The 26,178-nt window shown below is 34.0% G+C and overlaps 1 protein-coding gene across 2 annotated transcripts in view; it reads left to right on the top strand.

The window, feature by feature from the left end:
• The window catches only part of LOC145668753 (uncharacterized), a 338,148-nt gene extending 313,996 nt beyond the window's left edge, over positions 1–24,152 (top strand). For both annotated transcript variants that reach the window (XM_081736894.1, XM_081736895.1), the window contains exon 6: positions 22,024–24,152. In XM_081736894.1, the coding sequence (XP_081593020.1) occupies positions 22,024–22,423 (400 nt within the window). In that variant the 3' untranslated portion in view covers positions 22,424–24,152. The remainder of the gene's footprint in view (positions 1–22,023) is intronic.
• Positions 24,153–26,178: the final 2,026 nt, after the last annotated feature.

Here is a 26,178-nt window from a genome sequence, read left to right on the forward strand (position 1 = left end):
ATGGCGTGGCCTCATGATACGAGTCATTTGCTGCAAGTAGTACTTTCCATTTCATGTGCTTTCTGACCATGTATGCACACAGGCCCGTAGCCAGCCCAAAAATTTAGGGGGGAGGGCGGTAGAAGTTAGGGGGGGCCGACCCAATCATATGATACTTCATCACCATATTATAGTTCTTTTCCAAGCCTACCGTGAAATTTTATGGGGGCCAGCCAAAATTTAGGGGCCCGGCCCCCCTTGCCCCCCGTGGATACGGGCCTGTGTGCACCTGAAATCTTTTGTGGAGAAGGGATCCAAACTTTGTAGGGGTGGGTCCAATACTATAAGCCAATACGTCTATGTAGTATTGAACGGATATTATTCTGCACCCGAAAAGACGAGAAGTAATTGTAAAATACTTCCACCTCTATTTTCAACAATGAGAGAAATGATAGAACTACATTGTTTTTATAAGGGAAAGAGTACAGATGAAACAATCCGGCAACTTGTGCAGGAGGGTCGTCGGATTACAATCCACAACATTGCTGTCATTTTCGGTGTGTCATACGGAACAATGCAGGCAATCCTAACGTGTGATTTGAACATGCGCTGTGTTGCTGCCAAGTTCGTCTGCAGACTCCTGAGTAAGGAACAGACAGCAATTTAAACTTGCTGCACGGTTGCACCAAACTTGCCGTTTCAGGTCAATTGACTTGCCGCAAACTCTACTATGCAAGCCAATTTGCTTGCTGCAAGCTTGTGGCAAACTAGTTACAACAGGGCAAGGATTTCTGCAAGCTTGTCTTCAGAACTCAAACGCAAGCCAAGTATAAGCGAAACTCAGCAATTGCAAGCCTGATTAAGCTTAATGCAAGCGAAAGAAACGCCAAACAAACCATATACAAGCTTGCGGCAAGCGAATTTGGATAAAACATAAAACAGTAAGAATTCCGTACATATCGATTGTCTGACTGAGTCCATACCACACTCCTTGAGCATATCAAAAATATCTGTGATGTAAGTTTCGCCTTAGTGTGTCAAATAGAAAAATCAAAATAATCATAATCAAAACGGCACGATTCTTTTTACCAATATCCAATATCTTGGTATATTAGCCGCGAGTACTTGAAATTTCTACCTTTTTATGTAAAAACACAGAAAAATGTTTAAACTTTAAACATAGCATTCAGATAGAATTTATACTGTAAGTTAAACTTTAAGTTCATATTAAAATATCTGCAACAGTTCTGTATTCTTTCGGGAAATAAGTAGGCTCAAATTAGCTGCCATCTATGTTCACATTTATGCTTTATACGTAAATACCACAATTCGTTATGCCTCATGGTTATCGAAATATGAGGAAATAAAGAGTGACATTATAGGTACGTCAGACTAGAGTACAAGACGGCACAATTAAAAATAAATTGTCCCTTATTCAAGGTGAATGCAAAAAAAGACGCTAACAATGCGAACACTACTTTGGCGCAGAAAGTTAAGAGGTCAGCGTCACGTGGTTTTTGAGAACAACTGAAAATCGAAAGCGCCCTGTCTATTTACTTCAATATAAAGAAAAACGTCTCGCAACTGAAGCTTGGGTAATCTGCACTACAGCTTGCGCTAAACTAAAATAAGCTTTTGTGTATAAATGAAAGGGAAATAAAATCAAATAAAAGCGATAGGCAAGCTTGCGGTAAGCAAGCATGCTGTCTGGGAATATCACGTCGGAGGCTGCAAGAACTCTGTGGATGACGAGTCCTTCTGGTCGAGGATTATTACCGGTGATGGAACGGATACGATATCAAAGACAAAGTAACAGTCTTCAAAGTGGAGGAATCCATCAGAGGCAGTTGCACAGCCCGAACAATTGCATGCTCATCGTCTTTTTCGACATTCGCGGCATTCTGCATCACAAATTCATCCTCAGGGAAAAGACTGTCAATAGTGAGATCAACTACCAGGTTTTAAGGCGTCTGAGGGAAGACGTTCGGCGGGTGTGACTGGATCTGTGACGTGCGAGAAACTGGCTCCTCCACGACGACAACACACCATGTCACCGTGCTCTCTTTATCCCGTAAGTTTCTCACCAGAAACAAGATGATCGCATTTCCGCACCCACCATCTTCTCGAAGCTAAAGATTCAGCTCAAACGTCGTCGTTTGGACAACATTACGGACATCCAGCGTGAATCGTAGGAGGTGCTTGACTCGCTTCGAAAGAAAGACTTCCAGGACACATTCCAGAGTGACAGAAGCGGTGGGAGCACTGTATTGTTGTATTTTAAAGGTTAAGTATGGTAAAGTACATAAATAAAGTACTTTCTTGTAAACAGAACTGGTCTCAAAACTTTTAGATACCACCTCGTATATACCACAAAATGCGTTGAAGTAAAGAGATACAATTTACAATATTTTGTCACAACTGCATAAACATTGCGTACTGTTTATTTGAAGCAGTTAATTTACTTAACAATCATTTCTTATATATATATATATATATATATATATATATATATATAGCATTTCTTATATATATTCTTATATATAAATTGAACACGAAAGCAGACCCTTCACTAAGACAGTACGGAAAGATATCTTTTGTTTTCTAACTATATTATGATCGTTAATATAATATGAAGGCGTAGTAGTAGTGGGCTTCTTTAATTTGAAGCTAGGAAAAAAGAAGTATTCGTTCTAGAACGAGTCAAAACACACATATAGATATAACGTGTGTAGGTGTTACCACTATAATGAACGGATTGCAAACACACTAGTTTGTGTAACTTTTGCCATTGTTACATAAATGTCAGATGTTATGTAACACGTAGGCTTTAGAACTATATAAAATATAGAACTGAATTTCTTTCACACGAAATTCCTTCAAGTTCCCCAGAATTGTGTTTTTAACATGATGTAAAAAATAAATAAAAATAAAATAAAATACTTTTGCGTAAGAATGTGTACTACTAGGTACTAGAATTACCTACAAAATTAATTTATTAAGGTTCGTTCATGTTTGAAGAGAATTTGATAATTTAAATTATTCAAGTCTAAATAATATTATCACTATCTTTGATTTTTATTTCATTTTCACAATTACTTACTTCAAGAAAGTACATGGCTTGTCGCTCATCCTCATTAGTGCATCATCCGTATGGATTGAATTTACAAGTTTAGTAAGGTCCTCTTTGCTTGTCTAGTGGCTAGCGTGCGCGCCTATGTAGCGTACATGCTTTGAGATTCCATTCCCGTGAGAGAGCATTCAAAACTTTGAACGCATTACCAGTAGTTCGGATTCCACCTTAAAATATATGTATGTTCATGTCTTATATAGCCTTGGTGCTGGAAAGAGATACTAATCTTCAACAAAAATTACTACTATTACTACTACTACTACTAATATTATTGCTATTACTACTACTACTACTGCTACTATTTACTACTACTGCCATTACTACTACTACTACTACTACTATTACTACTACTATACTACTATTACTACTACTACTACTACTGGGCGGGGGAAAGGAGATTCAAATATACTTTTCAGTACGTTTCATTAATCTTATTCTTTCCGTGAGAAGAACGATCATTTCATTTCAGCTGATTTGATAGAAAAAAAATCATCTTTAGAAGTTTATGGTATATTTTTCGATACTTTATTGTTCTTTGCTATTCGTAAGCTATTTGCATACTTCTTTATTTCATTTTTTCATATATGTATATGAAATGATGTGCTGAAACATATCTAATGTCCATTTTCACTTCCTATTACTTCAGTGAGATTGTGTAGGTGGAAAATTCTATCAACTGTCTTGTTCAACGAGGATGAAAGGGCAGCAGGTGAAACGGGAAGAAGTTTTAGCTTTCGTGGAAAATGTTTTCTTCATTTCCCATAGATCCGCCTGTAAATCCAATACGAGAAATGGAAGTTTAACTTAATTTGTAGACCTTTTGCGAGACCTCTTTCCCCTTTTCATCGGAACTGAAGCAGTGGACGTTCCTCGAACATTGCTTTGAATCTATGTTCCTATTGGCGAAGCTTTCTCTCTCTCTCTCTCTCTCTCTAGACAAGGAAGGATATTAAATAAAATGAAAAAAAAAAAATAAAATAAAAAAAGTGGAAGAAAGAAACGAAGTAGCTTTGTCAGCATCAGCAAGGAAATGAAATTCCCAATTTACTCGACAGATGGCAACCTAAGCCTTCTTAACGGTTTCTTTTTTCTTTTTTTTCATTTTCCCAAAATTTTCAATTTTTTTATTAAGGTCTAAAGAAATGTTCTGATTGAACAAAAAATTCAAGAGAAATTAAATTTTCCGAAATTCGTCGATTGTATTAAAAATTGGAGATGATGATTTACACTCGTAGCAAGGGGGGTCTTAGCAGGGGCGTCATTTAGGGGGCAGAGAGGGGCATTAGCTCCCCCCTGAGTTGGAGATTTATATAAATTTTATCAATAGAATAGTAGTAAGTCAGTGAAAAGCGCGAAATTTTACATATATCAAGAGCTCTTGCCCCCCCTCCAAACCAAATCTGAAATGACGCTACTGGGTCTCAGCCGTCAGCCATCTGCAACTGTTAGTGGTTTGTTGGTATTAATGAATGTTAGATTAACTCAAGTAAGATCCCCTTTAAAATGACGTCAGATTCCTGGCTTAGTGTTCTAGCTACGGTCATGTGATGATTCTTCAGGATCATAAGTCACGAGTTCGATCCTTGCTGCTATTTCAAGGACAGAAACAGTAACAACAGAAGGAATGATATACAGTGACCAGCCAGAATATTATGACTATCTACCTAATATGTGGTATGTCCACATTTGCCTTGTAGAACAACAGCAATGCGGCTTGGCATGGAAAGTATGAGCTCTTGGTGAATGACTGAAGACATAGCGCACCAACTCTGCATACTCCCTTTTATTCGCTACTCTTCCACACTTGCCTTGCAGAACAACAGCAATGCGGCTTGGCATGGAAAGTATGAGCTCTTGGTGAATGACTGAAGACATAGCGCACCAACTCTGCATACCCCCTTTTATTCGCTACTCTTCCACACTTGCCTTGCAGAACAACAGCAATGCAGCTTGGCATGAAAAGTATAAGCTCTTGGTGAATGACTGGAGACATAGCGCACCAACTCTGCATACCCCCTTTTATTCGCTACTCTTCCACACTTGCCTTGCAGAACAACAGCAATGCGGCTTGGCATAGAAAGTTTGAGGGGGTATGTAGGGTCAGGTCTCGTTTCTTAGATCCTCTCTGATCCACTAATCTGAATAGATCCAATGACCCAGAAGCAGACATAGTATAAGCTCTATAGCATTACTGTAAAAATTTTATACTGGATAAAATGATTTATCTTATCTGAACTCGAATATGCGAGGTGTTTGATTTCTGGACTGACATTTCTTCATTACAGTACCATGTTTTACCATGTTTTAAACATGACTTAATATTTATTCGTATTATGCAGTGGTTTTGAGCATCGACTGTACAAAAAAAAAAAAAAAAAAAAAAAAAAAAAAAAAAAAAAAAAGAAAGAAAGAAAAAAAAGAAAAAAAAGAAGAAAAGAAAAAAACATTTAACAGAAGACGATCATCTCTTCTATTCTACACGGCGATTTTTGTACAGAATTATTCGATTTAATGTTGGCTATCCCTCTTAAAAATAGTGTGCAGCTTTTCTTCTCTATGTTTCTCATATGTATATACTTTGATAGATCTTGTAGTTATCTTTCAGTGCAATAATTTGACATACGAAGACGCACAGCTGAGAACAAGAAAATTATAGATTTAGAGAGAGATGAAACAACAGCTTTTGCTAGTAGTACATTACCATCCTCATATACAGGGTGCTCTAAAACAACACCGACAACGTTTGGGAGGTGATTCCCGACATCAAGATAAGACAAAAAGTATAGACCAACCTGGGTGCACAAATGCTTCCTTTTGGAGTTATAGGCTGCCGAAAATATGAAAAATGAACTTTAAATTTCCATATCTCCAAAACTTTGGGACCTACCTTAGTCGGGTTAAATCTTCACTTAGGAACTAATATGTACGCTGTCCAAAAACACATGTTTCAGAATCCTAAGGTACTTATGCAGCAATTTTTATAAAATTTGGGGGAGTTTGGCTACGGGCATATAATTTGAAGTACTCAACAACTACCTTTATAAAAATTGTTGCGGAAGTACCGCAGGATTCTGAAACATGGATATTTGAATAGGATACATACTTGATCATAAGTAAAGTCTTGACCCGACTATGGTAGACCCCACAGTTTTGGAGTTATTTAATGGACCTTCAAAGTTAATTTTTAATGTTTTCGGTAGCCTATAACTCCAAAAGGAAGCATTTGTGCACCCAGGTTGGGCTATACTTTTTGTCTTGTTGTCAGGAATCACCTCCCAAACATTGTCTGTGTTCTTTTGAAACACCCTGTATAGTCTCCATTGATTGACCATATTTCATCTTTCCGGGTCCCTCGAAGTCATAGGTATGTCCGGGTCAGCGGTTCTTGCGGGCTATAAATTCGACTCCTTCCAGGTCTTCCAATCTTGTGTCAGAAAATTCGCTTTTCTTGCTGGAACGAGTATAATCACTGTAAGACTACTGCATGAACTGTATTCATGATGAAACTACGCAAATTTTCACTCGACCAAAGTTAACATTCATTTTAAGAATGGTGCTAGCATACGTAATAGAAGTACTCTAAAACTATTCAAACCACCTGGGGATACAAAACCATGTCATGCATCACTATATGATATTTTGTGCAAAGACAACACTGTTTTATTCCTATTAATTAAAAACAAAAATTGTGTTAAAATCCACGTAAAAAAAATACTTAAGAGTGGAATTTTCGTGATTATATTCTTTCATTCTGCATTCAAAAGTTGTCCTGAGGACTCAGCACACAGAGGATTAGCTCAAATGAATGTTGGGAATTCGCCAATGATACCTTCAGATGTGGATTTTTTTTCCTTTGTCAAAGGACGCAGATAAAGTTTGTCATGACACGATCTTAGCTTTCGGTTCATCTCTCTTCTGGAATGTGACAGGAATAGAAAAATTCCTTTAGCGAAGACTTTTTTTTTTTTTTTTTTTTTTTTTTTGCAAAAGAATAGCTCAGCAGCACTACTATAACATATTTTTTGTGTAGTAAAACAGTAAAAGAATATGTGTATTCTTTTCATCCTAGACTAATCGAATTTCTAAGTTCGTACAAGTGTTAATCTATCATTAATAATTTCCTTAATTCAGCCATAATAATGATAATTGAAAAGATATAAAGTTAGATAAATTTTACTTTAAACAAATTATTTTTTTAAAATAAATTTTAAATTTATAGTTGATTTTCTGACTAATTATCTATTTATTAATTATTTATGTGTTTTTTTTAAAGCACTTGAGTACATACGTCATTTTAGCATTGACAAGTTAATTTATAGAAGAAATTACTTTTCTATTCTCTTTTAACTAAGCTAGAATTTAAATAATGTGGTATTACGGATTTCTTCAACTTTAGCTAAGTGTTCCTTCCTTTTTTTTTTTTTTTCAAAATGAATTTGCATTACACATAAATTTAATCTAGTCAAATTAAATTTCATTATTAAGAGTCTGACATACTAAAAACTAGAAAATTTCCCATTTTTCTTTTGCTTGTTTTTCATAAGTGAAAGGAGATAATAAAATGTAACTTACCACAATCATAGATAATGTTATTCTACAACAGAAAATTTGAACCTTAAGAATAACGTTTCCCCCAAAATCTAAGTTAAGGCAGACTAGAGGAACGAATTCAACTGCATTTGATTGTGTGTTATGTTGTTTTGATATCATACGAACTACTTTTTAAATAACATTATTATTTAATTTAAACAACTGTATGTTAAAATTGTTTTATTACAAACTAAATACATTATTATTTTAAAAAAATACTTCACAGAATTCCAAGACAACATGATACGTAATCAAATGCAGTTCAGTTCGTTCCTTTAGTAGCTGCCTTAACTTAATTTTGGGGGAAATTTTATTCTGGCAACACTGTAATTTCTATGGATGGCAACACTGAAAAGGCTCTTAACCATGCAATGCATTTTTTTTAAAATTTCCTGTGAAAAAGTAGTTTTGCAAGAGAAAACAAAACTGAAGTAACGGAAGTACCGGTACGCTTAGTAGTGCAATCTATGCGGAAACTGTGGAATTACAACTAGCTTCGAACGTTCCCAATCTGGTTAAACATGTATTTTTAGCAACTACATACTGTTACTTTGGAAAGCACAGATTATTTACCACTATGGCCCATATCTGTCCAACTATGCATTGTAGGGTCAAATATATAGACCCCTATATATATATATATATATATATATATATATATATATATATATATATATATATATATATATATATTAAAGGCATCATCTCAATTAGCAAAGATAATTACTAATTTTATATTGTTAATCAAAAACTTGATTTACCTCACATAGATTTTTTTTTGTTTATCTGTGAAATCTTTTATACAAGGCGGAAAAAATAGCATTGTGTCCAAAAATACAAATTACGTTGTTTACGTGAATCGTATAACATTTGTTGTATGATACTTTGTGTGTGTGTGTGTGTGTGTGTGTGTGTGTGTGTGTGTCAATTTGTAAACAAAAAAAAAACTTACTATTACACAATGTTTAACTTTCGAGACTGACAATTTTTAGATGTGCATTTCTATCTATTTCTTATTTTATTTTCTGTCTTGTGTAATAACACAGAATTTGGGTCCGGATATGTAACCAACCTATACTCACAAATTTATCCAAATTACTACTAAATTTTCAATTTTAATATTATTTTTACTCTGGAAAAAGGAAAACAAATGCATGTAAGATACATAGTTTTTTTTAAACAATATAAAAGTGTTAGTTATACTCGCTAATTCTGATGATATGTTTATATAGATCTAAAACGTTTGCAAGGTGTGGGACCTCCTTTTGCGTCCAAAACAGCTTGGATCCGACGTGGAATGGACGTATACAGCTCCCGAATAGTGGTGTGTGGACTTTTGTACCATTGTTCCTCCAAAACATGCTCCAGTTTCGTAAGGGATGCTGGTGGAGGGTAATGAGACCGAACACGGCTTTCTAACTCAGACCACAATGGCTCAATGATGTTCAGAACTGGTGATTGTGGGATCCAGGGGAGGTGTGATAGCTCCTGGTCATGATCCTCAAACCATGATTTCACCGTTTTTGCAGCGTGACAGGGTGCCAAATCATCTTAGTAGATGCCATCACCATCAGGGAACAATATTGAGCCATGGGTAGAACGTCTTCATATGCCTTAGCATTCATCACTCCATGCAGGGCTATGATGGAACTTGCAGAAAACCACGATATCAGTACCCATACTGTAACAGAACCACCCCCATGCTTTACAGTTGGGAGCAGACAGTCTGTATCATAGGACTGCGACAGTGTTCTCCATACGTAAACACGACCGGTTGTTGGAAACAAGGTGAATGTCGATTCATCGGACCGTATTACGTGTTTCCACTGCTCATGAGCCCACGCCTTGTGGTCTTTGCACCACTGGATACGCCTCTTCGCATTTACTGCTGTGACCAGGGGTTTTGCGATAGCGGCCCTGCCACGAATTTTTATTTTATGAAGTTCCCGTCACACTGTTTTCGATGAAACCGGGTTCTGTAGGTCGGAATTAACTTCAGATGTAATTTTCATTGCAGCGATCTTCTTTTTAGCTGCTACAATCCGTTTTAATGCCCTCCGGTCCCTATCTGACAGGATTGTCTTTGTGCTGTGCTTTGCAGACGTCGTTTGGCCATAAATTGTGTATGTCCTCGTAACATTGGACACAGTACCTTTCGGTATCCCCACAATGTTCGCCACTAATACCACTGAAGCTCCAACCAGACGGGCACCAACGATTATGCCTCTTTGGAAGTCTGTCAGGTCGCCCATTTTACCGCACCACTTTCACACCACGACACTCAAAGGTGAACTGGTTACTGCTGATGGAAGAGGAAGGTCCACACGATACATTGAAAACAAAAAACTATCGGCAACCGCAACACGTGTTGTACAATGGAGGGCCAAACTTACGTATCCTATATGAAGTGTTTTTAGATTTTTTTGTGTAACCCCTATATGTATGTATGTATGTATGTGTATTCTATATAACAAAATGTTATTTTCACGAAGTAGGTGACATTTATATACATTGGAAGAAAAATTAATAAAATTAAATCATTATATTAGCAGCTCATTTTAAAGAAGACACAAATTATGATTCCTCATATAAATCAACGGACCTAAAACAACAGAGGTGGTGCAGTTTTCAACACTGTTAATTTATTTGCTTTTTAAGTGTTTTAATATTTTTGCTAATAAAATTGTTATGTAGTATATACAGTACGTTTCAGGAGCATTATATGTTTATATATATATAGTAGACAAAATTCTCCATTTGTAAGTATTTCAATAATTTCGTTCCAGGGATCGTGATAAGTCATCAGTAAATAAATGCCGTTTGTCGTAATGGTGAGGAGCGCGTAAGATAATTTTCTATTATAACTGTGAAGCACTAAAATGCATTACTTTGAACTGCACAATAAATCACACAAGGATATATAAAAAATATATGATAAACAGCAAACATATATATACGTATATATATATATATGTCCTTTTCGCATATTTGTTTTTCAATGCTTATGCACTGGTCTCTACAACTGTAGTATGTTCGAGATTGAATATAAGATTTTTCTTTCTTAATTTTATTAAGCTTGCCTTACGTTATAGCACTGCTTTGAGGATAATTCAACATCAAAAGTGTTGCTTAATCATAACATGTACTCTGCTGTTAAATTGTGTATAATAAATAATACTGTTTTCTATTTAGAAATAAAAACTAGGTAACAAGTGTAAGATATTCGTATCTTATTAATTTTGTTCTGTCGTTTATGCTATAAGATTTGAAAGTGACATTATCTTTTCAACTAAAATTTTGATACTTTGTGTTCATTTTTTCAAAAGTGTTCCTATATTTTTACGTTAGCTAGTCTTACAATGCATGATGTTATTGTTTTATTTCTTTAAAAACAGTTTTTTTTTCATAGTTTTCCCCAATAAGAATATCAAAGGAAAAAATACAGTGAACGTGTAAGGCTATGGCACCTACCAACAGATGGCAGCACGTTTCTCTACCTTTCCCCAAGAACGTTATAAAATAGAGGATCTGCCTATATCCTATTAACTCAATGAAACAAAAAAAAAAAAAAAAAAAAAAAAAAAAAGAGTATCGGCACGTCTGATTGACTAGTCTCGTTTCCGCCATCGTTTGATTGGCTACTTTCGTTTCCACCATAAATGTTGGCTCAAAACATTGCGATCTTATTGGGTGGAGTGGGCAGAGTGGGAGTGACGGAACTATGACGCATGGCTTCAAGATTTTGTTGTATAGACAGATCCTCTATTTTATAATATCCTTGCCTTTCGCAGTGTATTTTATAGGGAGTAACAATCTTCGTAATAACTTTTCATTTAATGTCATTTTCATTTGATAAATATTAAAATCTTGTTCAAAGACGCATGGGGTGTTCGGTGCACAAGGAATTTAAGAGCAATTTTGGTCATTTCGGATATATTTCATATTTAAAACCTCTACCTGAAGCTCTTTTCCATGCTTAAAGGATTAACGCCCAGATATTGTATATAACTCTTATAATGTAGACAAAGTAAACTCATGTCCAAAATTATTGTCGCATGTCTATAAATATGTTGTTCTACGAATATAATTTGATAACGAATTCGCCCGGTATTTGTTATAATGCTAGTATATGTATAGTCGGGAAATACATGTTTGTGGCAAATTTCATGTCAAAAGAGCAGTAAATAAGAACAATAAAACGAAAACAAAACTTTCTTCTCCATTTAGCAACATTTTGTTTTGCTCAATCTAATTTTCGTATTTATAATTCTTTTCCTATGAAATTTACCACAAATATACACTTTCCGATTATACACATAGTATCAGTATTAAAAGTGCTCTGCAACATCATTATCAAATTATATTCTTACAAGAAGACAGTTATATATATATGCGACAATCATTTTGAACATGATTGTATACAATGTTGACTTTTTCATGTATTTAAACAGATCGCAGAAACTTTATCTCTCTTATGCTCACAGTCTTCATAATTGAGTTTCAATCCTTTGTGCTTTATATGCCCCATATTGAGTTTATTCAAGCGATTGACTTTTTAGATGTTTTGTTTCTTTACCTGATAAGAAAATTTGTTTATCGTAAAGATATACCTAGGTATTATTGAAGTGCAAAATAAAGGGCTCTAAACAATTAGTGAAAGAGCATACAAGTAATTATAAATTTAGAGATTGATTTGCTTTTCTTTTGGAACCAAGTTTCATGAGCCATCTTTCATTTACAGTTTCATTTGATTTAGTTTAATTCACGCTTTTTCTTTGTCTTCATTTTAATAAGTATACCTAATAGCTAGATTGTACAAATATATATATTATTTCTACTAGCTGTTAGAATGTAAAAACAATGATAAATTATAAAGAACATTTATTATATTCCATTGAAAATTGTCTAGTAGTTGAAAATCTTTTTTTTTTTCCTGCATATTCATACTTAAAAATCTGTTCCAACAGAATATCAACTATCAGTTTTTATTGTCAACGAATGACATAGATATTAGCGCCACAAAATGGTTTTTTCTTCATTTTCTGAAAAAACTAAGCATTAGAATTATCTTTCAAGCATGTTATTTGGTTTAGTTCAATGTCATCTCTACCAATTTGATCGATCTTATCTTTAGACATTATTAAGAAAAAGTTGTCTCATTAAAAGAACGCAACTTTCGAAATGCCCGCCATTTCTGTTCTAGTAAGTTGGCAGCACTGATCGTTACGCAATTTTCATCTGTTATCTTTGTGGATAGTAGTCACGGTCACGGAGTGAAGAATAGCGCATGACCGTCATCTACTTTCTATATGTGTACGAATGGTGCGCTTCAGGACGGAGCAGCGTGTTGTCATAGTGACCGACATAGCTGTCCGTCGTAAAGCGCTCCATTCCTACCCGTATAGAAAGTAGATGACGGTCATGCGCTATTAGGCACTCCGTCACAGTGACTACTATCCACAAAGATAACACATGAAAATCGCGTAACGATCAGTGCTGCCAACTTATTAGAACAGAAATGGCCGGCATTTTAAAAGTTAAACCCTTTTTAGTTAAACAAAAGTAAAATTTAAAGAGTTAATCGTACTTTTCGCCTCTATCTCATTAACTATATTGTCTTGCTGATGTCATAATGGAAAACTTGATGAGTGTATATTTTAGTGTGAGTTATTGTACAGTACAGCATAAATGATTAGATTTACAAAAAATAATCTCGATTTTCTAGAACTCTCCTATATCATTTTGTACTGCTCAATAAGATCTGTCGACTGATATGTATCTTATATTTCGACATTTTGTCTGTGTTATATGATAATAACATTGTAGAAATTAAAAAAAAAAAACAATGAATATGAAAATAATTTAAAATCATCCTGAAACTATGCAAACCACCAGTCGTGATTGTTTTTCGGGTTGCATAGCATCTTGAAAATGAAAATGAAATGAAATCTTTAAGTTTTACGTCCCACGGTTATGCCGGTTAGGCTAAAGGAGACGGTGATGATGAAAAATGAGTGAAATGGTGGAATGAAGAAAGTGGGAGGAAACGGGAGAACCTCGAGAAAACCCACGAGCACGCTGTTTGTCCACCACAAAGTCCACACGGCGCGAGCTGGGATCGAACCAGGGACCGCAAGCACCGGAGGTGAACGCTCTACCACTAAGCCACCGCACCCCCTAGCATAGCATCTTGAAAACCGACAACAGCATATGAGTAATTTATAGGGAAAAGGTGTGCCTTACGACTACAAGAATAAAAGAACATCATTGTATTGCAGTCTGCTGTTGGACTGTAAAATTTATGGATGCTAAACCTAAGTATAGTACTATGGGCTGTAGAGTTAAATTGTAACTAATTTCGCAACATGTGTATGCTTGAAACTTTGAAGAAACTAAAAAATGGCCGTTGAAATGTGCTTCTTAGGTATTACACAAATAGGAAACAGTTGGAAGTAGCCTCTTTCCGATCTCCGTGAGAGCACCTGTGAAGTTGAAATAAATAACTCATGCTGAAACATTACTACTACCTGGGAAACACGAATAAAATTACTAACCAACAAAGTTTACTATTGTATTTCGTTTTGAGCACTCCATCTGTTGTGCTGAGAATCAAAGTTGCAGAAGAAGAAAAGGAGGCCACATCGTGGCAAGTCTGTCTAATTAAAGCTAGAACAGGTGGCGGGAAAACTACGTTGCTAGGCGACGGCGAGATAGCTGATGGGAATAAAGTCGTCAAGAAGGGAGTTTGTACCTTTTTTATATAAATATAAAAAAGAAAAGATAGTGTTACATGTAGGTGAAAGCTAGAGAAATCCCCGCAAAAGAGAAAAGAGGAATACATTGTCAGAGAATAGGAAAATGTACCTCAAGAAATGGAACAAAGAGCTTAAGACTAAAGTTTTAATCATTAGAGGGCTCTGGAGGGCCCTTTCTCACTTTAACAAAAAACTTTCTCCTTGAAGTGTCTTGAACTTTTATGACATTAACGTTTAAATTGTTCTGTACGAAAATATAGTGAGTAGATGGACTAAATAATGTTTTAGTTTTCCCGCCTATAAAAGCATATGTGTCACATGTTACCTTCAATAGGAATTTATTATATCATGGCCTAGATAAATGATCCAAAGTTAAGTTGTTGACATAAATTTTCAGTTCTCTCGTTTTCTATATAAAATTAATTTTTTTGCTGTTGAAGGATACTCAAGGAAATATAGCCTAGAATTAATTAATCTTAGGTACCCAAGTAAATATAGCCTAGAATATTAATTAATCTTAGGTACCCAAGTAAATATAGCCTAGAATATTAATTAATCTTAGGTACCCAAGTAAATATAGCCTAGAATATTAATTAATCTTAGGTACCCAAGTAAATATAGCCTAGAATATTAATTAATCTTAGGTACCCAAGTAAATATAGCCTAGAATATTAATTAATCTTAGGTACCCAAGTAAATATAGCCTAGAATATTAATTAATCTTAGGTACCCAAGTAAATATAGCCTAGAATATTAATTAATCTTAGGTACCCAAGTAAATATAGCCTAGAATATTAATTAATCTTAGGTACCCAAGTAAATATAGCCTAGAATATTAATTAATCTTAGGTACCCAAGTAAATATAGCCTAGAATTAATTAATCTTAGGTGTTTCTTTGATGTGTAACGTTCCTTTTCTTCTTCCACAAGAAAGGTACGGGAGTTCAGTGGTAGAGTGCTTACCTCTGGTGCGTAGGGTCCCTACCTCAATCCACGGCTAAGTAAGTTTGTGGTCAACAACATCTGTGGGTTTTCTCGGGTACTCCCTTTCCTCCCACTTTCTCATTGCACCAATTCTTCCATCATCATTCACTTGCTTTAATCATTGTCTCTCTTAGCCTAAAAGGGCATAATGGCGGAACGTTAAACTAAAATATTTCATTTTATTTTCATTTCTTCATTCCACACAAGGTTCCATCACATCTTCTGTAAATGAAACTTTTTATATTGCATCTACGTATGTACCTTTCTGTATTATGAGTGGTTCTGATATTTAGTGCGGAGACCGCGATGGCTCAGTGGAAGAACGTTCACCTCTGGTGCTTGGGTCTCGGGTTCAAACCCTGCTCCCGCCAAGTAAACTTTGTGGTGGACAAACACCGTGTGCGTGGGTTTTCTCGGGGTTCTCCCGTTTCCTCCCACTTTTTTCATTCCACCATTTCATTCATCTCTTGATGGGATCGAACCAGGGACCACCTTGAAAAATGAATTCACACTGAATGTTCATGCTATATCAGGAATAAATATTAGTAAATCAATCAGAGTATGAAAGTCCAAACACATTTCGGAAATCACCATAATATTCCCTCAAAACGAAAGCTTTATTACAACTACTGTACAATCAATGTAGAATGCAAGCAAAATGTTGATGTTTGGGACTAAAAAAAGAATGAAATGGAACAGTTAAAAAAATAGTAATTGGCGAACATCCATGGAGCTGTCAAGGAAGCGAATTTAGCAGAGACGAATTGTCAGTTTGCCAATATTGATTATGTTTCAAACGAGTACGGCACTGGAATTTGTGAGCTCCTAAATTCAATGTTTCACAAAATACAGGTTAGTTGACAAGACAAATATGTAAAAAATTCATAAAAATCGAAAATACTTTATAATGAAACACACTTTCCATATATATATATATATATATATATATATATATATATATATATATATATATATATATATAGAGAGAGAGAGAGAGAGAGAGTCTAGTTAAACTTCCAGAAAGCTCTCTCGTGGCGATGTTAATTAACGTGGCTCATATTTAGCGTGAAAGACTCAGGTGTGATTCCGATCCCAAGTTAAGCTATAATAACGCATCTCATATAGCCTTACTGCTGAAAGGGACGCTAAATTCAAATCAAATTAAAATCAAAAGAGGTTTCCAAGCTATGTTATGAAGAAGTATAAGACCTCTTAAACAGTAGCACAGCTGTGTTCGTCTATCTGTCTGTTGACACGTATCAGAGCAAAAATGGTAAGAATTAAGAATAGTAGTTTTTGGAATAGATTCAGCGTCTCAAGAATATCCTTGTCAAGGCTCTATACAAACCGGAAGTGGGAGAGAAAGAGCAGTTCCGGTTTTAACGTTGATCGTCATAGACCAAAAATTATCATATAGAGCGAGAAGCTGTTTTCCGCAATCGGTTCAAGGTTCCAATAACAGATTATGTATTGATACTTATAAAACTGAAAGTGGTAGACATCAACTGTATCTTCCAGTTTCAATATTAGTCTCTGAGGAAGAACGGTAAGAGTATGCGAGGAATGGCTTTTTGATGTGGATTCAGTGTCCCAAGAATATGAATTATCTCAACTTTTATTTCTCTGTTCAAACCGAACATGATCCGGTTTCATCTCTGATCTCCATATATGAATATAGCTTCTGTTATTTTACATGGTAAATAGACCTGGAAATTTGTAAATCGTGACCTGGAAAACTTTGAAAAGACAGGAAATTTATACATGCCAAGTAAATGGGAACCCTGCGCTTTGTTTACGTGGTATATAGACCTGGAAATTTGTAAATCGTGACCTGGAAAACCTTGAAAAGACAGGAAATTTGTACATGCCAAGTAAATGGGAACCCTGCGCTTTGTTTACGTGGTATATAGACTTGGAAATTTGTAAATCGTGACCTGGAAAACCTTGAAAAGACAGGAAATTTGTACATGCCAAGTAAATGGGAGCCCTGTGCTTTGTTTACATGGTATATATACCTGGAAATTTGTAAATCGTGACCTGGAAAACCTTGTAAAGACAAGGAATTTGTACACGTCAAGTAAATGGGAACCCTGCCTGAGAAAATTGGAACTTACAATACTAATTCTGTTATTTTCGAAAACCCAATTTTGGGAAGGACTCAATGAGTTTTAATAAAATTGATTGATTGTATTTATTTCTGAGTGTGAGAAAATGATTTAGAAAACTATATAGAAACTATTTTTCAAATTTATATGAATGTAAACGTATTTCAAAAATATTCTGTATTTAGTATCACTTTCTAAGTTTTATACCTTGCATTACAGATAGCACTAAAAATACAGTGTTATAAATTGAAATAACTGAAAATTATAATATTCTTTGCATGTATTGAATGCTACAATGTATCTATTTATACGACTCTTCGTATAACGTGATTTCATGTGCGACAAAATTCATGCGCATGCCATGCATGTCGTGTGATGAATGTCAACTGCAAGATAATCTAACATAACAATCTCAGGGCCACTTAGGACAACTAAATAAATATGCATTTCAACGATTAGTAGCAATAAGTGTTTATAGCCCGCGTATTGGAACAACATTTGTTAGTGAACTAGCTTGAACTAATGCAATTATTTACCTATATATTATTACCTTATATTACTTACATATTATTATGTACGTAATCCTTAAAAGATTACCTGTTTTAATGAGAAACATTATTGTTTCATTTTTTTTTTCTATTCATTTCCATTGTGAGTACGAAAGTAACTTTGCTTTCAAGCCGCCAATAGACTCTTTCGAGTCTCTTTAGTGACGCACGTGACAAGGTCATTTAAAGTTAACTGGTGAAGTCACCGTAGTAATGCGACTGAGAACGACGCAGTATGTAAAATACCATTGCATGTAATGAATTTACAGGACAAGTTGCTATACGAAAGCAGTCTCTAATCTTTTTTTTCTTTAAAGGAGTTTGGCTTATCGAAACTTCTTTACACAGGGTGTTTCAAAACAACACCGACCACGTTTGGGAGGTGATTCCTGACACCAAGATAAGACAAAAAGTATAAACCAACCTGGGTGCACAAATGCTTCCTTTCGGAGTTATAGGCTGCCAAAAACATGAAAAATTCAACTTTAAAGGTCCATAACTCCAAAACTATGGGACCTATCGTAGTCGGGTCAAGACTTTATTTAGGAACTAGTATCCGCCCTATCCAAATATCCAGGTTTCAGAACCCTGCGGTACTTCCGCAACAATTTTTATAGAAGTAGATGTTGAACACTCCAATTTATATGCCGGCAGCCAAACTCCCTCCGTGAAAATTGTTGCGTGAGTACCACAGGATTCTAAAATCTGGATATTTGGATACGACGCATACTAGTTCCTAAATAAAGTCTTGACCCGACTACAATAGGTCCCATAGTTTTGGAGTTATGGACCTTTAAATTTGAATTTTTCATGTTTTCGGAAGCCTATAACTCCGAAAGGAAGCATTTGTGCACCCAGGTTGGTTTATACTTTTTGTCTTATCTTGGTGCCAGGAATCACCTCCCAAACGTGGTCGGTGTTGTTTTGAAACACCCTGTATTTTTACCTTTTCTGTCTACATGTGTATCCATTTGTCAAGCAGACAATAAATGTGTGTTCGTGTGCTCAGGAGACAAAAATATCTCAGGAACTATTTGGTGGATTACCATCACATTTGACCAGGATATAGAGGGTCAAAAGTTGGGAACCCTGTTCGTTGCTAGATGTGATATTCAAACCGGAAGTGATATAAATCAACCATTTCCGACTTTAACGTTGATCACTTACAGAGCAAATATAAGAAGTCAACCATTTCCGACTTTAACGTTGATCACTTATAGAGCAAATATAAGAAATCAACCATTTCCGACTTTAACGTTGATCACTTATAGAGCAAATATAAGAAATCAACCATTTCCGACTTAACGTTGATCACTTATAGAGCAAATATAAGAAATCAACCATTTCCGACTTAACGTTGATCACTTATAGAGCAAATATAAGAAATCAACCATTTCCGACTTAACGTTGATCACTTATAGAGCAAATATAAGAAATCAACCATTTCCGACTTAACGTTGATCACTTATAGAGCAAATATAAGAAATCAACCATTTCCGACTTTAACATTGATCACTTATAGAGCAAATATAAGAAATCAACCATTTCCGACTTTAACGTTGATCACTTACAGAGCAAATATAAGAAGTCAACCATTTCCGACTTTAACGTTGATCACTTATAGAGCAAATATAAGAAATCAACCATTTCCGACTTTAACGTTGATCACTTATAGAGCAAATATAAGAAATCAACCATTTCCGACTTAACGTTGATCACTTATAGAGCAAATATAAGAAATCAACCATTTCCGACTTAACGTTGATCACTTATAGAGCAAATATAAGAAATCAACCATTTCCGACTTAACGTTGATCACTTATAGAGCAAATATAAGAAATCAACCATTTCCGACTTAACGTTGATCACTTATAGAGCAAATATAAGAAATCAACCATTTCCGACTTTAACGTTGATCACTTATAGAGCAAATATAAGAAATCAACCATTTCCGACTTTAACGTTGATCACTTATAGAGCAAAAATAGTAAAAGATAGCAAGAAGCGTTTCCTGCAGTCGATTAAGCAGAGCCGTAACTTGTGGGGGGCAGGAGGCAACTGCCCTCCCAGGGAAGCTTGCCGCCTATCGAGGGGGACCCATTTTAAGACAAAATTTTCTTACTCCAAATACGATACGAACATGAAATTATAAATGAAACATCAAACAGGTTCACTACATTACATAAACAGAACAGCACACAAAAGGTAAATGAAACAAAAATGAGTCGGGGGTCCATATCAGTAAAAAAATGTCTACTATTATCTACCCTAGAAATAATAATTATTCGTATGGTTTTGAGATTGGTGAATATTGCCCCCTTAATTAATTTGTCATGTATGGAACGGGTCCAGAGGAGAAACTAACGGTCCGGCAGACTTTGCCATATTGGAGGGCCCACAGGCTCCGGGAGCCCATAAAGAGTAACAGAAAAATGGGGCCCAAGAATTAGAAAAACAACTTTTTCTAGGGGGCCCAAATACGCGTATTAATGCTTGCACCCTAGAAAAAAATCTAAGTTACGGCGCTGGGATTAAGCATCCTAAGAGTACATTACGTCTCCATCCTTAAATCTCTACTAAAACCATAAGTCATAGCAATCCAATACAACTTCCGGTTTCAATTTAGATAATAAACAGGAGCTTGGAAAAGTATATTTCTGTTAAGAAATGAAATAAAATCTTCCTAACTATTAAATACTTGTGAAATTATTAGTCTAAGATGTGCGTAAATATTTGTTTCCTTTCTTCCGTTAATGTACACATTTTAGAACGCAAAGAGCTGCGAGCACATGTATGCATACATGTATAGAGTGCGCACATAAGCATAATAATATTACTGTTTCTGGTTTGTTCGAAATATTATTCCAAATTTATGTATTTGTCATCAACACAATAGGCATAAGCCCAATTGTAGTGTTTGTGTATTACTAAATAAATTTACAATAGTTTTCTTAAACATATAGTACATATTACAGATGTCAATTTCTTTGTGTTCGATACATATTTTATTATAAGAAGAGCATATTCTCCTGATTGGTGATTTCAATAATACGTTGGTCCTTGCTTCTTTACAATAGAACAGGCGAGAGTTATCAGCATGAGTTTTAAATGTCGGAACATGAAAATTTAGTGTCAATATGAGATCCGTGCAATTAAACTCGTTCTGTACTATTTTATGGAGAAAAATGAGATTTATCAAGTTTCGCCTTTGTTCAAGTGTAGGGATACAGAAGTTGTCTATTAATGTTAGATAATTTTCATAAGATGGATAAATTCCAGTTCTCGTGTATGCCAAATATTTGATAAATTTAGATTAGACTTTTCCCAGTTGGTGTCGATATTGCTGTTGTGATGGGTTCCAGATTACAGCAGCATATTGCAATTTTGATCGGACATAGAAACAATACATTTTTGTTAGTGTGGTAATGTTGTTAAATTCTTTTCCAATTCTAATTATGAACCATAACATCTTGAGAGATTCGTAGTAACTATATTCACTATATGGTTATTAAAAAATCAGTTTCGTATCAAATGTAACTCCAAGATCTTTGGCTGAATTTAATCTATTTAGTAAGATCTGATTCATTGAATAATTAAACTCTATTTAATTTTTGATTGTAGTAAACGATGAAATGTTACATTTGTTTATATTTACATTAAGTTTGTTAAGAGAACACCAGTTAGCAATATTTTCCATGTCATGTTGTATGAGACAGTAATGGATGGTCTTTACCCTACCGTAAATTTTGAGGTCATCCGCAAAAAGCAATTTGTCACTTCATATGTTTGATCAGGGAGATCGTTAGTGAATAAAAGGAACAATAACGGACATGCTATGTTAAATATAGAATTCTAAAGTTAGTATATTAGAATGTAAAAGGTGCTTATATATTAATGTTAAATCTCTTACATTTCTTTTTTATGTGTTGTAGATGTGCGCAGAAAATTGTTACTCAGTTGGAAGCTCACCCTCCTCGACCTCCGACGGCAACGAGCAATAGTAGTCGCTCCCGTTCCCCTTTCAAACCGATTAATCACAAAGAGGAAAAGCGAAAGGAGGAGAAACGAAAGGAAGAAAAGCGAAAGGAGGAGAAACGAAAGGAAGAAAAGCGAAAGGAAGAGAAACGAAAGGAGGAAAAACGGAAAGAAGAGAAACGAAAGGAAGAAAAGCGGAAGGAAGAAAAACGAAAGGAGGAAGAGAAGAAGGAGAAGAAGAGTGATAAGAAGAAGGACGATAAATCAGAGAAAAAGAAGGAAGAAAAACAAGAAAAGAAAACCGATAAGAAAGAGAAAGAAAAAGAAAACAAAGGAGACGAAAATAAGAAGGAATAGTCTCCCATTTAAATAATGTAAAACACATTGTTTTCCACCTTGTGACCATGGATTTTTTATTACATGAAATAAACAAATACATTAATAAGGGCAGTCATATTCGAATACACAAAACAACTATTATCTAGATATTTCGAATAAAAGTTCTTTTTTTATAATGTATTCCTAGCTTTGGTATAGTGAGACTTTACCTGTGTAAGTTGGCCATGATTGGTTGCACAAGAAGAAATATTGAAATTTATTAATAAGTGACAGACTTAAAACTAGAAAGCGTTTCCTCCTTTGGCGCAGGTAAACCTAGTTTGATTCATGGTGGGAGCTCATATTTTTTACCCCTGCTGAGAGATAAGTCCATGTCTTACATAGACTCGGTAAATAAGTAAGTTAATCTCCAAACAAATAAAGTATTAATAATTCGACAAAACTTAACTTGGCTAATTTTAGTAGTGATTAAGTTACAAAACCTATTTATATGCGTATGTGTGACGAAATTTAAAGTTAGTAATATGCAACATACGTTTATATGTCCAGGATTAACAAAATTAGGTGGTCAACTTACCGCAGTTTTTGCATACTTCAATAGTAATTTAAAATCATTTTTTTTCTGATTTCAAAGGTAGAAACTTATTTGAAGAGAAAGCAAATCAGGTTTTGCAAGTAGTTTCGTATTTATAAGACGGGGTTTGTTTCTGTATAAGTAAGAAAAAAATAATTATTGCCATACAATACCGTACTTTGATCATTATATCTGCCTTATTTCTGTTGAATATATATAAATTTCATTAATTGCGGGAGAAAACTTCAGAAACGATGTTACCTTCGATCAAAATTTTTTTCGAACAAGAAACAAGTATTGTTAAAGCTTTATAACTAAAATGTAAACACATTGCCTCTAATAACACAAAACAACTATTTTACCATATTCACAGAAATTAGGTATTTTAAACAAAACTTTGAAATCCATTGGGTTCTTAATTTTTAAAATTATTTTAGGTAAACATTTTCAATTTGGTGTTAGAAGTTGTATCATCACTTGCATTTCACCATCCATCACAGGCACGTGATTACCATGAGCTGAAATTTCAATATATTACGATCTCTCAACAATATGTTTGTCTTGAAGTACTAGCTATACATTTTATAATATAGTTTGTAACGATATCCAACTTCTTTCTGACTCTATTATATATGTTATTAAATACCTCAAAAATGTCTTCTGAAAGATATTCTATCCAGTTTATTCTCCTTTTATTAATTATCCTCTCTTCTTCTTTCAATTACTTTTTACAACACTCAATGATTTCTACTCTATTAACTTCTTTCTTCAATCTCACATTATGTTTTTTTTAAATAACATCATCTCTAATCTCCTTTTAACAAAATAATTCTCCGACTTTATCCTAATTCTTAATTCAGAGACAAAGAAAACACTATTTTTTCTAAACATCAGTTGTAATTTCAAAACTTACTTTTATTTTTTATGTGCACTTCAATGTCTTTACTTGTTCATCAAGGCAGTACTAAAAACATTCGGAGGTAAATTGTCTAGATACACAAGACAGCTGTTCCGGAAACACTTTATAATGACAGTTTTTTTTCTTTGCAGTGTATATTTGATAATTTCGAGATGGAATCTTAGCCCTCTAATGTTGTTTTCTGTAGTATATCCTTGCATTATTTGTGAATCTAATAGAAAATGAAACCACCACGGAAATATTGAAATTAATTAGCATCACTCGTTATATATATAAATCTATAAGAATACTTTGAATGAATGATATCTGTAACCTAATATCCTACTCAGTAGTATAACCTTGTAGTATTAATATTTATTTTTTAAAATGAAAATGAGTATGGAAAATTAAAGATAATTAAAATGTTGTTGAATGAATCTCTGTGAAAATTTTGTGAAAAACTACATATTTCATTTTATTATTTAGTTTTCAGGTATAAAAATATATGAATAGAATATCTCAAACATACGTTTTTCTAAATATTGGGAAACCGTACATTCTAGTATCTTTCCAATTAATTTATAATTATTGTGAATATATAAATATTAGGTAATAACCTAGCATATATATTTACATGAAAAGTTGAAGCATTAAAACAGAATGCAAGTGTATAACGACTAGGAAACAAACTCGTTTGCCAGGAATTGAAAATTCATTTGTAAACTTTTATCTTTTAAATAGTATGTTCAAACATATCTGAGATTTTTGCTTCAAACCTATACTAGTTTACATTCGTTTCAAGGTTGTTTTAAACATTTCTTTAACTATTTCCGTTTTCATTTCGGTATTTTTAGAAGTAAACAAAACTCACGATTTGGACTGTCCTTATAATGTATACTTTCTCATCATATGTACATATATAAATAAGTACATATATATGTATATAAATATATAATAAAGATCTTCGTTCTTTTATAAACGACGATCTACATGTAAATAATAATAATAACAATAATAATAACATAACGTAACATTACATGGGTATTGTATTTAAAAAGAAAATAGACAGAAACTAACATGCATTGATGTTCATTTGTCATATTTAAAAAAATGGTAAAAGGGTGAATATTTTATATTTTTACTTTGGCTTTGTACAGCAAGTAAGCAAACAAAGAAAATAATAATAATAATATTCTTGAAACTTTTAGTGAGTTGTATGTAACACTTAATTTATATGTTAAAAAGATAATTTTTAAGAAGAGAAGAATAAGTAATTATTTTTAGCATGGTGCTATTTTTTAAAAAAAGAAGTTTGTAAAAAAATATTTGAAATTTGTGAACCATTCATTATTCTTTCTGTCTTTCATTCTCACTTTCTTTCTTGGTGTGTTATATTTCAACACTATTTCGCTTTGCTTGTCCATCATGTTTCATTTTCCTTTTGCAATTTTATTCGTCCTTTTTTTTCTGATTTTCTTCGGCTAAAATTATTTAAAAAAATCTTCGTTTATTGTTTCTTTCATTACGACATTCGACGCGTCTCAATTTTACACGGAACAAATTCTAAACATTTATTGAGCAGCCTTGGAAAGAGTTCCTTGGTTTAATTCCTTCAGATCCACACAGATTTCGGAACACAATATCAATATATTATGTTATATAGTATGGTGCAATATTCGCTACATACATCAGGAAGTGCAAAAGAAATTTCATTGTCATGTAATGTTCTCGATCATGAAGTTCTACTTAATTTCTCAAAATAAATGCCAAATCCAAAATTCATTCATAATACGATATATTTGCAGCTTGTTTTATAAGTCAGAGTATGAATAAAATATAGTCTTGTAGGAATAAGTATAATTTATACTAGTGAGTTAGTATTATTCTTACCATGAAACAAAGCGAATTCTTAGTTGTTGTTGAGAATACTGCATCATCTTTTGAAAACAAATATTAGAATGAGTTTATATCAGAATAACGTAATTGACAAAAAATATCTTCATAAAGTACATGATCAAATAGCAATGGGCTCGTAGTAATCCTAATTAATGTATAGCTAAACTAATTTTATTATTATGAGGTTTAAACTTGATTAAATTAAGTAGATTTACGAAGTTTACATATATCAATAAAATTTTGTGAATTAGTTAATAACTTTCCAATTTGTACGAGTAAATATTAGATTTGTAAATTACATTAAAAATTCTTTCTCACTTACATCGTGAAGAGAGAATAAGCATTGTTAATAGGGATAAAACATTTTATGACTTAAGAAAATGCAATGAGATTTATCATTGTCTT

The sequence above is a fragment of the Thermobia domestica genome, chromosome 13, assembly GCF_964235325.1.
Source record: "Thermobia domestica chromosome 13, izTheDome1.hap1.1, whole genome shotgun sequence".
Taxonomy (NCBI): domain Eukaryota; kingdom Metazoa; phylum Arthropoda; class Insecta; order Zygentoma; family Lepismatidae; genus Thermobia; species Thermobia domestica.